We start from the raw sequence: 17,500 nt of genomic DNA, 5'->3' as shown, positions 1-17,500 counted from the left end.
GAGGGGAAGGAAGGTAAGGAGCGAGGGAGGGAGGGAAGAAGAGAAACAGGGAGAGAGGGAGGGAGGGGGGGAGGAAGGGAGGAAGGGAGGAAGGTAAGGAGGGAATGAGGGAGGAGGGTAAGGAGGGAGGGAGGGAGGGAGGGAGGGAGGGAGGGAGGGAGGGAGGGAGGGAGGGAGGGAGGGGGGGAAGGGAATGAGGGAGGGAGTAGGGATAGGGCTTGATGTAGGGGTAGGAGGGAGAGGCATTTTTTATATTTAAAGGGGGATGAAGAAGGAGGGGAAGGGCTGTAGGGAAAGGTGAAGGAGAGGGGAGAAAGAGAAGGGGAGAGGGGAAGGGAATGGGCAGGAAGTAGCGAGAGGGGGTGGGGGAGGAGGGGGAGGAGAGGGGGAGCAGTTGTGAGCTTCAACTTTGTGTATGTCTATTTGTCTGTCTGTCTGCCTATCTCAGTTTCTCTAATTCTCTGATGATCTGTTTTTTCTTCTTGTTTTGTTTGTATGTATGTTTGCATCTGGCTGTCCGCCGGACTTGCCTGTCTGTTGGTTTGTGTGTATCACTCAGGCAGTCAGTCAGTTGGTCGGTCATTCATTCATTCATTCATTCATTCATTCATTCATTCATTCATCCATTCATTCATCCAGTCAGTCAGTCACTCAATCAGTTAGTTAGTCAGTCATCCAGTCATTAGGCTTGTCTGCCTGTCTACTCTTTTCCTCTCCCTCTTCCTCCATTTTCCCATGTTCTTTTTTATAAATATATATATATATATAAATATATATATATATATATATTATACATTAGTATTAAGCAGTAATAAGGAATAGTTATATTAGTTGCAAAAATAGTAACAGGGATTGCACTGGTGAAACATACAAGTCATTGTAAAAGCAGTACCACTAATGGCACCATCAGTCATAACAGCAGCAGAACAGATACAGCAGTAGCAGTGGGGATGATGGTGGTAGTAACAGTAGCACAGCTTCTCCCTTAATCTATTCATTTATTTCCTTCCTCTTCAATCTTTATTGGATGGCTGATGGCTGACGATGACTAACGAGTTCCAACCAACTTCAAAACAACAACAAAACAACAACAACAACAACACCACAACAAAAACAAAAGACAAACAACCACACGACAAACATCAACAGCCAGAGACGACCCACCCTCCACTGTCGGCGCGTTCGCGTGTATGCAGCTGTAATAGACCAGAAGGGAAGAGTGCCCATGAATATAGAAACGCCCGGGGGGGGGGGGTGGGGGGCCCGACGCACACCCACGGGCTTACAGGACTCGGGGCTCGGGGTGGGGGCCTTTTAGGGGGGAGGGGGGAAGGATGGAGGGGGAGGAATGACTAGGATGGTGGTGGTAGGGATGGTGGTTATGATATTGGTGGTGGTGGTGGTAGCGGTGGTGGTATTAATGGTGATGGTGGTGGTGGTGGTGGTGGTGATGATGTGAATGTGGTGATGATGGTGATGATGGGGGTGTTTTGGAGTGAATCAGATGATAATGGTGGCGATGAGCGTGGTGTTTTTGGTCCACCCAAAACAGCAACCAATACACTCCACCATATCACACCCTCCCCGCATTGAACTTCCCATGAGCAGCCCATGGCCTTTTCGATATGCAACGCCAGATTAAAACTTTCTCCTTGCTCGATCTCTCGCCCTCACGCAAATAGGACGTTTGAGTGCGCGGAAAGAAGGAGAAAAATAAAAATCCAAATCGTGAATAAAACATTAGGAAAGCTAAAAGTTTTCTCGTAAACACGGTGACATAGAGAGGGAGATGGGGAGTGGGTGGGAGAGGGGGGGGGGAGAAAGTATGGGAATAGGACGGACAGAAAGACATGTGAACAGGGGGGAGAGTAGTATGAGAGAGAGAAAGAGAGAGAAGAGGAGAGGAGAGAGAGGAGAGAAGGAGAGATGGATGAGACGAGAGAGAGAGGAGAGAGGGAGAGGAGAGAATGAGAGAGAGAGAGAGAGAGAGAGAGAGAGAGAGAGAGAGCGAGAGAGAGAGAGAGAGAGAGAGAGAGAGATGAGAAAGGGGGAGAGAGAGAGATGAGAAAGGGGGAGAGAGAGATGAGAAAGGGAGAGAGAGAGAGATGAAAGAGAGAGAGAGGGGGGGGGAATATAGACAGAGAGGACGAATAAAATTAAAAGAATGACAAAAGAGAAAACAAAGACATATTATTTATTTGGATAGAATGGAGGGTTTTAGGACACAAACCACTTAAACTTACGATTAAAGGCCAACCTCTTCGCTGATTACTGCAACGCTTTAAAATAGATCATGAGAATCAGAAGAATTTTCACGCACACGCCTGCCTGGCACTCACACTTCTTACTAACTCTTTCTAATCATTATTACGTTGTAGTTTTTTTTTTTCCCTACCTCAAGAAACTAAGTAATTCAGATAACCGTTTCAAGAACTACAAACTTTTGTATCACTTTTATTGACAACAACACCAACGTTAAAGTCATGGGTACCGAGTACTAGGGCGATAACGAAATTTACACGTAATTATACTGAAAAATCTGTTAGCACTAAAGAATAGGTCACGGCAGCAGCTAGGTACAGTACAATTATCAGGTCCACAGCAGCTATCACAGATATCTCAGGTCAGTCATCAACTACGGTCATCGAACTGTCCTTGGACTAAGAAAGTTTTGGGGTCTATTACTATTATTTTCCCTATTTTCCCTAAAAAATATACACCGAAAAAAGAGAGAGAAATGTTAAACAATTTTGTGTATAAAACTCCCGGAGGTTTTCGCTCTCCCATAACCCGTAATATCCGTGTTGTATAACGTCACATAACACGAGGAGGTGGGAGGAAGAGGAAGAGGAACAGGGGGAGGGGGAGGGGGTAGGGGTGATCCTGTGTTTCGTTTTCATTCGTCATTTCATTCCTTATTCATCCATTTTGTTTGCTTGATTTTTGTTTTATCTTTCTTAATTTTGGAACTTCCTTCCTTCATTTTTGTTTCTAGATTATCTCTTATTTTCTTTCACATTTTCGTCCGTTTCTTCATTTCGTTATTCTCCCGTGGGTCCTGTTTCCCATCTCCTATCCGTCTATTGCGATCATTATTCCCTTCTCCCGGTTCTTCTTCGACCCGCTCACTTCCGGAATCCGTATGCTGCGTCTGATCACGTGATCTCAGGTCACACAGAGGGCCATAAAAGTTGAAGTAGGTCGGTCATACACAAACAGACACAGGCACATAGATGGATACATATAAACACAAAAAAAAAAACAGCTGGCACAAAGAGGTCAAGCGCCACACCTCTGCAGTCCAGATGGTCTCAGATAAATACCAACCGGGAACGAGGCCCTACTCGATCTATAGAAAAATCCAGCGTCTTACAAAAAAAGAAGAAATCTATCTTGTCGAGTAATGGTGACGCGCACTCCGGCAACTCACGCGACGACGTAAAATTTTGTTTATAGTGTCGACGGATTAAGATTCGCTGGAACAACAAGCGTAGAGCTATATTCTTATGTTCCTCCCTCCAAAAAAAGACCGAAAATGGAATAAAAAAAAATATAAATTGCATGGAAAGTAACACTTATGGGATATGGAGGGGGGGGGGGTGTAATTTTTCTTAGTCTAATGCTCAAGAAATGGCGAGGTTTCAAATATCACTCGGCTGAGCTTAACTCCAGTCATACAAGTTGAAATACCGTATATGTCAAAATTCCTTGCATGTTGTAATGAAAATTCTGCACTATATATATACAGATATGCACACAAATATGCATATGTATGGCAAAAATATTTATATAAAATATACATATAAAGGTACATATTCATACAAAATAAACAATATCTACCGAGGCTAATGATATTTAAATATTATATATATATATATTATTATATATTATTATATATATATATATATATACAGACATATATATATATATATATTCCCACCCGTATATATATATTATATATATTATATATATTTATATACATATATATACAGACATATATTCATATATATTTTATGTGGTTTATATATTATATATATATATATATATATATATTACAATCTCTATATATATTATATTATATATATTATTTGTATATACTGTATATATATATATATATATATATATATATATATATGAATATATATATACAATATATATATATATATACACAAACAACATATATATTATATATATGAATATAAGAATATATATATTTATATGAATATATGAATATATATATATATATATATATATTATATATATGAAAAAATATATATATGAATATATATATATATTATATATATATATATATATGAATATATATGAAAATATATCAACAGGAAGAGTGTTTTGCAAGTCAATCTGTACATTGATTATATATATAATATATAATATATATTATAATATATATATATATGTATATATATATTATACGAATATATAGATATTATATCTCTATATATATATATATATATATATATAAATAATAGATATATATATATATATATATATCTACTTATATGAATATATATATATATATATATATATATATATATATATGAATATATATATATATACATATATATATATATATAAATATATATATATACTGTACAATGTACAGTATACAGTGTACATGTGTGTATATATATATTCCCTATGAAACGCCGCGCAGTCACACCAGTTCAAATTCAGTATCAACACAATTACTTCCATTCTGCAATATCACGTGACAAAGAGCCATGGTGCATTCTACCGATATCGCCTATAATCATTTAATTGCCCTTATAATCACCTCATTAAACTTCAGCACTCCCTCTCAGTCGCTCTGGAAGGCAACTTCACCCTCCCCGCTGCCCTTCACGCTAATTGCGGAAGTAAATTAAGAATAAATAAGAACAAACACACGCACGTCCCCCCTTCCCAAACGAACCGTTCTCTCTTTCTCTCTCCTCTATCTCTCTCTCACCGCTCCACCCTCACTCTCTCTCTTCTCTCTCTCTCACTCCCTCTCTCTCTTCTCTCCTCCTGTCTATCTCTCCTTCTCTTCCCCACTCTCCTCTCTCCTCTTCCCTCTCCCTCTCCCTCTCCATCTCCCTCTCCATCTCCATCTCCATCTCCATCTCCATCTCCCTCTCCCTCTCCCTCTCCCTCTCCCTCTCCATCTCCATCTCCATCTCCCTCACACACACACACACACACACACACACACACACACACACACACACACACACACACACACACACACACACACACACACACACACACACACACACAGACTCGAGAATCCCTTCTACGGCAAAGCTAAGCGTTCGTAAGACTTGCATACAGGTAACTGTGGTCTCATGAAGCTCGGTAATAATGAAGGCATATAATGATCCGTAATCAAGGGGCATGATCATATCTAATGGCAATTGCAAACTAAGCTCCCTTCTTGAGGATGTTATTTGCAGAAGGGAATTGCAGTCGAAATTAATGGAAGGTACCCCTGTCATGATTCTTCAATTCAATTTCCTCGGAGTAATCGTAAAAAAGCATTTTTCGAGAAAAAAAACTACGATGATCCCTGTAGATCTATAGCGGTCATATCTATATCTTACTTTTGTAAATATTTATATTTTTCACATGAAATTTAATGATAATTTTAACGACTGGAGAATATTTCAAAAGTAGTAACAGCCTTCCAACAGTTGGAGGTTAGTGTTTATCATCTAATTTAACATTAATAAAAAATAAATAAAAAAATACAAAATTACACAAAACATGAGCATGACTTTTTATGCGTGAGAATATTTTTTCCCACACAACATAACCCTTTAACCCTGGCACTAGAAAGGACTCGTCATGACTCAGCTGGCACTCCCACGTGGCACCGGAGAGCCTCCTGTTCACCAACTATATCAGGAGACCTTCTGGCACAAGGGAAAGAAAAATAAATGTCCCTGCATTTTGTACACGGTACTGCACAAGGTCATTGAGCAAGGGTATGGGAAAACGTGTCGGGGTAATTTCAGTTTATGCGGAAATAAAAAGTAAGCGTACTCAAAGTAATTAGATAAAATCAAGATAAAATCGTGTGCTTTATCTACCTTTTATGGTACATTACTCTGAGAGTAATTAAAAACGGACTCTAATTTATTCTTTCTCCTGGCGGCGATAGTATATGCATTACCTCACGCTATACAAACGAATGACCAAGACCACTCTACGGGATTCCCCGCCAGACTTCACTACTGCGCCCCCCCAACACCCAATAAACCACAACCGAATCTGGAAATACGAAAGGACCACCAAAAATACAAGAAGTAAGTAGTATATACCAAGTACCAGCGCTTACCAATATCGCTCGGTGTATACCAGTCATCCTTTTCCGGTTATTTCTCCTAGTTTTCCATTGCCTTCTCTTCCCTTACATCTCCAGTGGGAAAGTTGTGAACTTGCTTCTCTCCCCCACACCCTTTCCCCACCTTTCAACCCCTCCTCCCCTAGGGATTCCCTGGGGTGAAGGGAATGGAAGGGACAGGGTGCATGGAGGGAAAGGGAAGGGAAGGGAGGGAGGGAGGGAGGGAGGGAGGGAGGCTATTAGTTACGCCAGCAAAGGGTGTAGCCCCGAGATTTCAACCTGGGAGCAAAATAATGTTTCCGTGACGAGTGCAAAGCCGTCTGGAAACGTTTGCACTTTGGGGGAGGAGGTAGAGGAGAATGGGGGAAAGGGGAGGGAGTGTTGGGTGGGGTGTGGGAGGGGAGGAGGGTGGGGGAGTGGGAGTAGGGGTGGGGGTGGGGGTGGGGTTGGGGTGGCGGAGGAGGAGGAGGAGGAGGAGGAGGAGGAGGAGGAGGAGGAAGAGTAGGAAGAGGAAGAGTAGGAGGAGGGAGAGGAAGAGGAGCAGGGGGAAGAGGAGGAGAAAAAGGAGGCAGATGATGATGATGATGATGATGATGATGATGATGATGATGATGATGATGAGGAGGAGGAGGAGGAGAAGGAGGAGGAAGAAAAGGAGGAGAAGTAGGAGGAAAACGATGGAAGGAAATGCCGTGGGCGGCGGGAACGGAGTACTCTAAATCGCGTGCCGTTGATATAGACTTTCCTCTTTTTCCTTTACGTCTAGCGGAGAAGGGGTGAGGAAGGAAGAAGGGGATAGGGGGAGAGGGGGTGAGGAGGGAAGAAGGGGATAGGGGGAGAGGGGGTGAGGAGGGAAGAAGGGGATAGGGGGAGAGGGGGGGAGGAGGGAAGAAGGGGATAGGGGGTAAGGGGGGAAGAAGGGAAGAAGGGGATAGGGGGTAAGGGGGGAAGAAGGGAAGAAGGGGATAGGGGGTAAGGGGGGAAGAAGGGAAGAGGGGAGGAAGGGGAGAGGAGAGAAGGGGATAGGGGGGAAGTAGGGAAGAGGAGAAAGGTGGGTAGTAGGGGAGAGAAGAAGAAGAAGGGGATAGGAGGATAGGGTGGAAGAAGGGGATATTGGAGGAAGAAGGGGAGAAAAAAGGAAAGGGCGCCTGGCGGCGACCGGAAGTTCACTCGAACCGGGTTGATCAACGACCCAAAAGCTGCCAAATTTTAGATTCACTTTCGACGATGCACTTCGAATAAAAAAAAGAGTCTCGTGCATTTCTTTGTTCATTCACCCAACCAAGCGATAATCAACGACTCAGAAATTACACTTAACTAAAAAATAATATAATTTCCTTCATTCACAAGATCACCGGACGTGTATATCTTGAGAAAGAAAAAAAAAAGAAAGAAAAAAATCGAACACACCTATCCTTATTTTAGAGATCTTATTGTGCAAAGACATGGCAGCAACAATGAAAGGATTCGTCATGGCAGACAACAATGGGAAGAGAAATAGGACGTCATGATATTATGGCGTTCTCAATAAGACACGTGATGAATGAAGAAGAAAAGGAAAGAAAACAGAGCACACTTGTTGATGTTGTCATTAACAGCCTTTCTGAATTGTGTCAATAATTATGCAGGGTGACCTAATTGAGTGTACCAAAGTGATATACATCATTTGCATATGTTTTTTTTCTTTTCTTTTAATTCACTATGTTGATTATTACGAAAGGTGATGCGATTAGTGTACATCGAGAACTTTGGGTCATAACACTTTGAACTCTAAACTGATACAAAGAAAGTCAAAGAACAGTACAAGTTATGCAACACTGATTCTTTATTCTAGTAATACATTTTACCGTTGTCGAATAGTGAAGCATGCACTGTGAAGTTACGCATACACTTTTTTTTAACGGTTACCACTTCTCTTCACAATTCACCACATTCTATGACTGTTCTCATCCGTCCACGTTTAAATCCATTTATATCTTTGTGTATAACTCTCTTACTCACAATTCTCTACTTCTTGCCTCCTCCCTCCCTCCTTCCTCCCACCACTCTACCCTCCTCCCCCTCACCCACCCTCATATCTCCCCCCCTCCCCAACCCACCGACCAATAATGATAACAATTAACCACTAAAACCCACCAACCAGCATAATAAAACCCACCCCTTCAACGGCCCAGCTGATTCGAGGACAAGCTGATCCCTTTCCATTCATTCCCTCATGTCTTCGTCTCCTCAAGGTCGGTGATGTGTTTTTGTTTGGTTGTTTTCGTGTGCGTTTGGTTCTTTCCCGTTCACTGGTTTATTGGTGTTTGTGATTCTCAGTCTTTCTTCTTGTTGTTAGATCTGTTGTTGTTGTTGTTGTCATTTGTGGCGTGATTGTTTTTATCCTCGTTGTTAGTATTGCTAGTATAGTTTGATTATATTTGGGGTTATTATCATTGTTATTATCATTATTCGTCATCATTGTCACAAAAAGAATTATTTCGCTTCATAACTATACACAATAAACGTATTGCACAAAAAAATATAATCCCAACAATGTGCACGCGTTACATAACCCCCGCGTGTGAGTGCGAGTGCGAGTTCACGCGTGAGCTTACGAGCAAACTCACCCGAACATAATCCGAGTCCACAAAGCAACATGACATTCCGTGACAGACCGCACCTGTCACCCGATGACATCATACACATCATCATGGGCCACGCATTAACCTCCCGCCTCAACGTCACTCTACACCCTATCGACACATTTATTATTCTTTACAACTTCACACAGACGATCTCCTAAGGATTAAGGGTGTGGCTTTGGGGGTTGCTACTTGGGAGGGGGGAGGGTGTGAGGGGGTGAGGGGGAGGAGGGCTGGGAGTGGTGAGGGAGGGAAGGATGGGGGTAGGGATGGGATGAGGGCAGGGAGTGGTGAGGAAGGGAAGGAAGGGTGGGGGGTAGGGATGGGATGAGGAGTGAGTAAGAAAGGGGAGGATGGAGGCAGGGAGGGAAGCTAGGATAGGGGGGGTAGGAGGAGGAGGTGGATGGGGGAGGAGGAGGAGGTGGATGGGGGAGGAGGAGGAGGTGGATGGGGGAGGAGGAGGAGGTTGGAGAAGGAGGAGGAGGTGGATGGAGAAGGAGGAGGAGGTGGATAGGGGAGGAGGAGGAGGAGGAAGATGGGGAGGAGGAGGTGGATGGAGAAGGAGGAGGAGGTGGATAGAGTAGGAGGAGGAGGTGGATAGAGTAGGAGGAGGAGGAGGACGAGGAGGAGGAGGAGGAGGAGGAGGAGGAGGAGGAGGAGGAGGAGGAGGAGGAGGAGGAGGAGGAGGAGGAGGAGGAGGGGGAGGAGGAGGTGGAGGAGAAGGAGGAGGAGGTGGATAGAGGAGGAGGAGGAGGAGGAAGAAGAGAAGGAGGAAGAGAGATAGCGAGTATGTAAACGTGAAAGAAAGAGATTAAAACTGAAAGAACACGCAGATCATGATCCGATTCCCTCCCAGCTGGAAGGAGATCGGAAGGCCATCCCGAGGAAGGAAGGGCGTGTGCGGGAGGAGGGGCGGCGGGCGGCGTCCACCCGCCCGTGAAGCGTGAAGCCGAAAGCCACGCGCCATCGCCGCACGCGCGCCGACCTGTCCCGCGGCGGCTGCACCTGCCACGTGCCGCCGCTCCAAAGCTGGCAATATTGCAGCTGGCATCGCTGGGCCGCGGTTGTTGCATGGCTTGCTTTGGCGATGAAGATTCTCGTTCGTTTTGTATCACCATGGTTGGAGTCACGGTGTTTGCAGTCGCATGCAACAAGGCTGTGCGTGTGTGAGTGTGTGTGTGTGTGTGTGTGTGTGTGTGTGTGTGTGTGTGTGTGTGTGTGTGTGTGTGTGTGTGTGTGTGTGTGTGTGTGTGTGTGTGTGTGTGTGTGTGTGTGCCTGCCTACCTGCCTGCCTTTTCTAAGTTCTATCCATTCTTCTCTTTATCAATTCATTTCTATTAATTTTCTTAAACATCTCTAACCTCAAACAAACAAACAAACAGACAAACAACTGAAACAAAGACACCCACACTTGCTCCCCCCCCCAAAAAAAAAAAAAAAAAGAAAATGCAGAAGGAAACCCGCACACCAAAAGCGAATCCAACAAGAGTAACGCGACGTCCCGACTCCCGAACCGCCGAGCGTATTTCCCGACGACGGCGACTCCCGTTCCCGAATCCATTTTTCTGAAACCCAGTATCATCGCGTTTCTCGAGTAATAAAACAAGCTTGAATTACACGCCGATTCGTCAGGAATAAATCTATTTTTCTCCCGGGATTTAAGGGGATACGTTTTCGTGTTCCGTAACCGTTTCCGCCGCTCGGGAGTAACTGGCGGTTTGATCTTAGGGTCTCAAGTATGCAAATATCCTAGCTGGGATTACTAGATCATGCATCATAGTTTTATTCTTTTTTTTTTTTATTCCCGACTATTTCTGGACTTTTGATGCATGAAGAAAATGTAATGATTGTGTAAAAGTATGTAACATAACCTTTTTTTTCTTTTTCTTTTCGGGTCGGTTACGACAATCTGGGTTATTGATGGTGTTTCGATCAAGCAAAGTTCCTTCAGGACGGCAGTATGTTTTGGAGGCGCAGCGTCACGGCAATGTTACCGAGACACAGCTTCGGCAACGGCAAATGCTGATCATAAAGCAAATCGTTTTTTTTAAATTCCAAGACTACCATCCGGAAAGATTGTAAGAAAAATACACAAAAAATCAAAACATCCATTACAACTCGAAATACTATGAGTGAATAACTAAATACAGAAGACTTTATGATAAAAAAAAAAACTTTCTTTGACCGACAATTCTAACCAGTCACGAGACGACACGCCATCACCGACCCACCAATCACAGTCACCAGTGGCTCTAACCTTTCGGCCAATGAACCCGCACCATATCCCCCGTCCACCAATCACCGTCCTGCGACACATTTTCAAAAAAAAATCCCCTAACTGTCATTCTTGGCATTCTCTCCACACCTTATGTTTATTACCAAACCTATCTTTAACCTCTCTTCGCGTGGGTCATCGCAACTCTCTGCCGCCGTCACGCTCTTTTGCATAAATTAGCGAGCGGTTAATCTGGAAGGCAATTTTTATTCCCGCGATCATATCAGCCGTGGGAGACTTGTCAGCTGACACGGCCGTCGACGATGAGATATTCATTGGCTCGGTATTCGGTTATTTTCTACCCATTTTTCTTTCATTCGCTCTCTCTGTCTGTCTCTTTCTTTGACTTTGCCTTTACCCCTGTCCCTGCTTCTGCCTGTCTCTCGGGTCTCATATTCTCTCTCTCTCTCTCTCTCTCTCTCTCTCTCTCTCTCTCTCTCTCTCTCTCTCTCTCTCTCTCTCTCTCTCTCTCTCTCTCGCGCTCTCTCCTATTTCGTGAGTGGATGGCGATGAGCGCAGTGTGAATGAGACACCTGGATAAGTTGTTTGGAGGGGCGACAGACAATGTATAATTACAGCTTGAGTGACACGAAAGAAAGTGATTCTCTCTCTGTCTCTGTCCCTGTCCCTGTCCCTGTCCCTGTCTCTGTCTCTGTCTCTGTCTCTGTCTCTTTCTCTCTGTCTGTCTCTGTCTCTGTCTCTGTCTCTGTCTCTTTCTCTCTCTCTCTCTCTCTTTCTTTCCATCTCTCTCTGTCTCTGTCTCTGTCTCTGTCTCTTTCTCTGTCTCTTTCTCTCTCTCTCTCTCTTTCTTTCCCTCTCTTCCTCTATGTCACTGTCTCTTTCTCTGTCTCTTTCTCTCTCTCTCTCTCTCTCTCTCTCTCTCTCTCTCTCTCTCTCTCTCTCTCTCTCTCTCTCTCTCTCTCTCTCTCTCTCACTCACTCTCTCACTCTCTCACTCTCTCACTCTCTCACTCTCTCACTCTCTCACTCTCTCACTCTCTCACTCTCTCACTCTCTCACTCTCTCACTCCCTCTCTCCCTCCCTCCCTCTCCCTCTCCCTCTCTCTAGGAGGGGGTGTCTATAATTCTAGCCCCATTTTCTAATTTCTTCATTCAATCTGATCAATGTTTCCCCTTTCCACTAGCTTTCGTCTTGCCGTTCGTTCTCTCTGCCATTGCTAGTCTTGAAGGTCATCGACATCATAAATCTACCTTGTTTTTTAAACATTGGACGAGGAATAAGAAAGAAGAAAAAAATACATAAAAAAAAGGGACGGGCGATAAACATGGTGAAAAGGGAGATGAACATATAACAGTGTGCGTGTGCGTGTGCGTGTGTGCAATGACACATTAAAAAAAAATACTTATGAAACCCTTTAATAGTCACTAGACAACCACAATAAAAAAACAAAAATCATAAACCTCAAGTGAACAATATGAACAAGAACTGTTCAAAAAAAAAATCTACCCATTCACCCCCCTATTTTTTTTATATATACGTATATAATTTAATGATAATAATAATAAAACTGATGATGATGATAATAATAATAAAATAATAAAAATGTTAATAACAAAAATGCTAAAAACAACAAACTCCAGAAATTCCACCTGCTTCCACCTACCTGGAAGTGGAGGAAGCCTTTGTCGTCCACCCAGCCGAGCACCACATCGGCTCCTTTCATTCCACCTGTTGGCGAGAAGCCTAGGCCTACGTAGCCCCTCGTCGCCACCTGGAAAAAGGAGGGGGGAGGGGGGTAAAAAAAGGGTTGGATTGAGAGGGGGTGGAGGGAGGGGGAAATTTAGTGGGGGGGGTGTTGTGTGTGGAGGGGGTGGGGGGTTGAGTGTGTTTGTGTGTGTGTGTGCGGAGGGAGAGGGTACAGGGGGAGCGTTTGTGTGTGTGTGTGTGTGTGGAGCGGGAGTGTGATAATGATAATGATAATCATTATAATATCGGTAACTATAATTATCAACTAGTAATCAAAATGGTAACTGCAATGACCTTGTTCATAAAAAAATAATAACAATAACAGAAATAATAAGAATAATACCAAAAATAATAACCAAAATAACCAGAGTCATAACCAGACCAATAATGGCATCACAATAAACACGAAAGGTGGTCCCCTACCTGCACTTCCACCACGATGCGGTCCTCCAAGGGCGTCCACAGCATGATGTAGGCGCCGCGCTGGTCCATCATTGCCCGGTGCACGAAGGCGAGGGGCGGTAGGGAATCGGACGATAGGCCTACCACGCCCACGCCGCCCACGCTCACAGTATGGGCGGCCAGAATGATACCCAAGGCGACGATAGGGAGCATGGTTATGGCGAAACGCATACGTATCCTGGGGGAAAAAAGAGAGGGTGAGAATTAAATAAGGTTTATGTGAATGTGTGGGTTTGGTTCGATCTGTAAGGGGGTTTGGGAAGGGGGATGGGGGAGAGGGAGTGGACTGGGGGGGGGGGGAGATTACTCTTTATTTCTATTGCCGACTTTGGAAATGCATGGTGTGAATCCCGTTTTCTTTGTAGAAGAAATTAGTGTTTTTCTTTAAGGGACACTATCATATTAGAAATTGAAGAAACAAAAACAATCCCACTTTTCGCGTCACTGCCTTAAAAAATTGGCAACAATGGAAGGAGTTGTCGGCGATACGCCCATCGAACCTTCGGAAACGAGAGCAATTATGAACGTTCCTCTCATAGTCCATAAGGACGACTTTACCGTGAACATCCTCTCCCCATGCTATGGAACAGTCATGTCTACCTATCAGTGGTACCAGATCGGGATGAAAACCTCGTTATTATAGCTACGCTTTCTTGTCACAAATTGGAAACAGGTAAACTTTCTAAGGGATGCTTCACAATTTTTTTTCTTTGTGTGTGTGCATTTGGTATAGTTTGAATTCTATACTTAAACATTAGATCGAAATAATAAGAAAGGACAAGAAAATTTAGCTAAAAGGGTAACAGTCGGATAACCTTGCAATACGGTCATTTCATTTCATGTTACCATTTTTACTATTCCTATTCTAAACCGAATTACTTCATACAGTATATACACACATTCCTAACTAATCACACGATAAGTATCATGTCTCAGTATTTTTCTAATACATTTCAGTACACAGTTCTCTCCGTGTGCGTGCATGTATGTACATTCACCTATGCCCATGTATAGAAAAGCCACTTAGTACCTATCAAAACGCATTTATTTTGCTTTAGACAACCACGTTGCAACATGTAATCTAGCACTTATACACCACAAAGACAGAAGCAGACATGTATGTATAGTATAAGACTGGTTAATACAACCCTAAGCTGATCAAAGAGGTATCCATGCACGCTTGAATGATCAAACATTTATATGCACATACTATTTGATGAGAAAACAAGGCGTAACGTACACACAACTCGCTGATAATGACAGATGAATTTGCTAATACAAACGAGGCATAAAAGAACATCTATACTGATGTTTTTTGTTAAAATATACATGTGTAAATATCGCTAGGATAAAACGTACATTACATACAACCCAATGACAATACACCTATATATAAAGAAACCAACGCACACCTCAACAACAAAACCAACCATATACATATATAATCTAAAAAAAAACAAATACAACCAAAGCCAAGACCACCACTACTAACAAAAATCCAGACCATACCCCCCCCCAGCAAAAAAAATATAGAGGAAAAGAGTCTACGACTTCGGAGACAAAAGCCTTCTGTTAATAATTAATATTCACGAGCTTAGGCCTCTGGGACACGCACCTCAACATGGAGTGTGAACTGTGGGACTGTCAATACCTTTCGGGACGCGGCCGGTGAGAAAGGAGAATCACGGAAAAGAAGATTAGAAGGGGGAATAGAGTAAATCAGTAAATAAACAAATGGACAAATAACCAAACATAACAACAACATAAGTAAATCATTCAAACGCGTCGTCAAAGATTACGAAATTAAATTTCATATACATCATATGAGAAGAAAACATTTAATTCTTTGTATCCTTTTTTCCCCACTGATTATCTGTCATGCTGACGTGCGTGTCATTAGGCACGACTCATTTATTTATACCACAAGATTAATTTAAACTGATTTTAGAAAGAAATTGATATCGTTGGATATTATTTGCGCCACGAACGGGGGGGAGGGAGAGGGAGAGGGAGAGCGAGAGGGAATGGGAGAGGGAGTGGGAGAGGGAGAGGGAGAGGGAGAGGGAGAGGGAGAGGGAGAGGGAGAGGGAGAGGGAGGGGGGGGGGAGAGAGAGAGAGAGAGAGAGAGAGAATGTGTTTGTTTGTTTGTTTGTATGTTTGTGTGTGTGTGTGTGTGTGTGTGTGTGTGTGTGTGTGTGTGTGTGTGTGTGTGTGTGTGTGTGTGTGTGTGTGTGTGTGTGTGTGTGCGCGCGTGTGTGTGTGTGTGCGTGTGTGTGTACGTGCAAGTGTATGTATGCGTGTGCGTAAGCGAGTGTATGCGTGTGTGTTTGTGTGCAGCCGAGACATTAATCTCTTTCTGCTACTTCCCTGCTCCTTCTTCTCAATAATTGAACGACGCCACAGAAACCAGAAGTCACTCATTACGAAGCATTTAATGGCTCTCAAAATTACCACCTATTAAACGAATCGAAATAAGCTCCTCCCACGCTAATGGTGAAATGACATCATTCTTAAAACACTAAGTCAACGCCACCTACCCTCTCCCCCCCTACCTCCGTCTCTCTCTCTCTCTCTCTCTCTCTCTCTCTCTTCTCTCTCTTTTCTTCTCTTCTCTCTCTCTCTATCTTCTCCCTCTCTCTTCTCTTCTGTCTCTCTCTTCTCTTTATCTTTTTTTCTCTCTCTCTACTTACTAGTCGCTCAATCACTCTGTTCCCCTTTTCCTCTCTGTTCTCCTTTTTTCCTCTCTCATTCTCCTTTTCCCTCTCTCACCTTTGACCCAAAATAAACAGGCGAAACTATGAACTCGTGACTGGTGTAAAAGTGTTGTAGAAATTCAGCACCCCCCCCCCCCCCCGCGTCTCGACGCTAAGCTACGGTGAAAATAGCCCTAAAATCGGCATTACAAGGTCTTGAACTTGTGAATTTACCGCTAGAGGCGCGTGGACCATGACGCACTGACGAATAAATATGATTACTCAAGTCAAAAATATGTAAAATGTAGGTTATTGACATCATTTATACAATGTATATATATATATATATATATATATATATATATATATATATATATATATATATATATTATCATCATCATCATCTGTATCATTCTCCTGCAGGACGTAGGTGTATAAATATGTGTGTATATGTATGTGTGAATATATATATATATATATATATATATATATATATATATATATATATATATATATATATATATATATATATATATATATATATACATATATATATGTATGTATGTATGTATATTTAATGTCTATAAACATTAGCTCCTATTTCCCTCGAGAAACGGAGTGCACAAAGCAAATTCTTGTAATACAATATGGCGCCATGTTACTACCTCGCCAAAAATACCAAAAAAAATACAACCTTCCTTCAAACCCTACAAGATACACATTCCTAAATACAAGATAAGCAATGCGTTGTGAAACAATAACCCGTTATCATTATTTTTCTCCGCATTACTCTCTCATTTATTCACCCATTTTCAAGTGGCGTTTATCTATCCCATCTATTATTCTATCTCCCTATTCTTCTATATTTGCGGCGTTGGATACGAGACATTGGCAGTAGCAGGGGAAAGATTATAGATTCTTTCTTGCGAGTGTTAGCGGGAGCGCATGTGATCATATATTTTGCTGTGTACGCTTTGTGTGTGCATTTACGTGTGCATACCTGCGTGCCTTTGTTTGGTCGTTTTTACTTGCTTGCTTCTCTCTCTTTCTCTCTCTTACTTCTCTCTCTCTCTTTTACTTCTCTCTCTCTCTCTTACTTCTCTCTCTCTCTTTTACTTCTCTCTCTCTCTCTCTCCTTTACTTCTCGCTCTCTCTCTTACTTCTCTCTCTCTCTCTCTTACTTCTCGCTCTCTCTCTTTCTTGCCTCTCGCTCTCTCTCTCTCTTACTTCTTTCTCCCTCTCTCTTACTTCTCGCTCTCTCTCTTACTTCTCTCTCTCTTTTATTTCTCTCTCTCTCTCTCTCTCTCTCTCTCTCTCTCTCTCTCTCTCTCTCTCTCTGTTTGTGTGTGTGTGCGTACGTGTCCCTTCATACGTGTGTGGATATGCAAATTAGAAG

The 17,500-nt window shown here is 42.8% G+C and overlaps 1 protein-coding gene across 2 annotated transcripts in view; it reads right to left on the bottom strand.

Annotated features, from left to right (window-relative positions):
- LOC122258651 (DBH-like monooxygenase protein 1) overlaps nt 1–17,500 on the bottom strand; it is a 78,621-nt gene that overhangs the window by 28,103 nt on the left and 33,018 nt on the right. For both annotated transcript variants that reach the window (XM_043024730.2, XM_043024729.2), the window contains exons 2-3: nt 13,373–13,589; nt 12,867–12,974 (exon numbers count right to left, since the gene is read on the bottom strand). In XM_043024730.2, the coding sequence (XP_042880664.2) occupies nt 12,867–12,974; nt 13,373–13,582 (318 nt within the window). In that variant the 5' untranslated portion in view covers nt 13,583–13,589. The remainder of the gene's footprint in view (nt 1–12,866; nt 12,975–13,372; nt 13,590–17,500) is intronic.

The sequence above is a fragment of the Penaeus japonicus genome, unplaced genomic scaffold (genome assembly GCF_977035675.1).
Source record: "Penaeus japonicus unplaced genomic scaffold, GWHDUDI00000001_assembly GWHDUDI00000003, whole genome shotgun sequence".
Lineage (NCBI taxonomy): Eukaryota > Metazoa > Arthropoda > Malacostraca > Decapoda > Penaeidae > Penaeus > Penaeus japonicus.
This window is presented reverse-complemented; position numbering and strand designations above follow the sequence as displayed.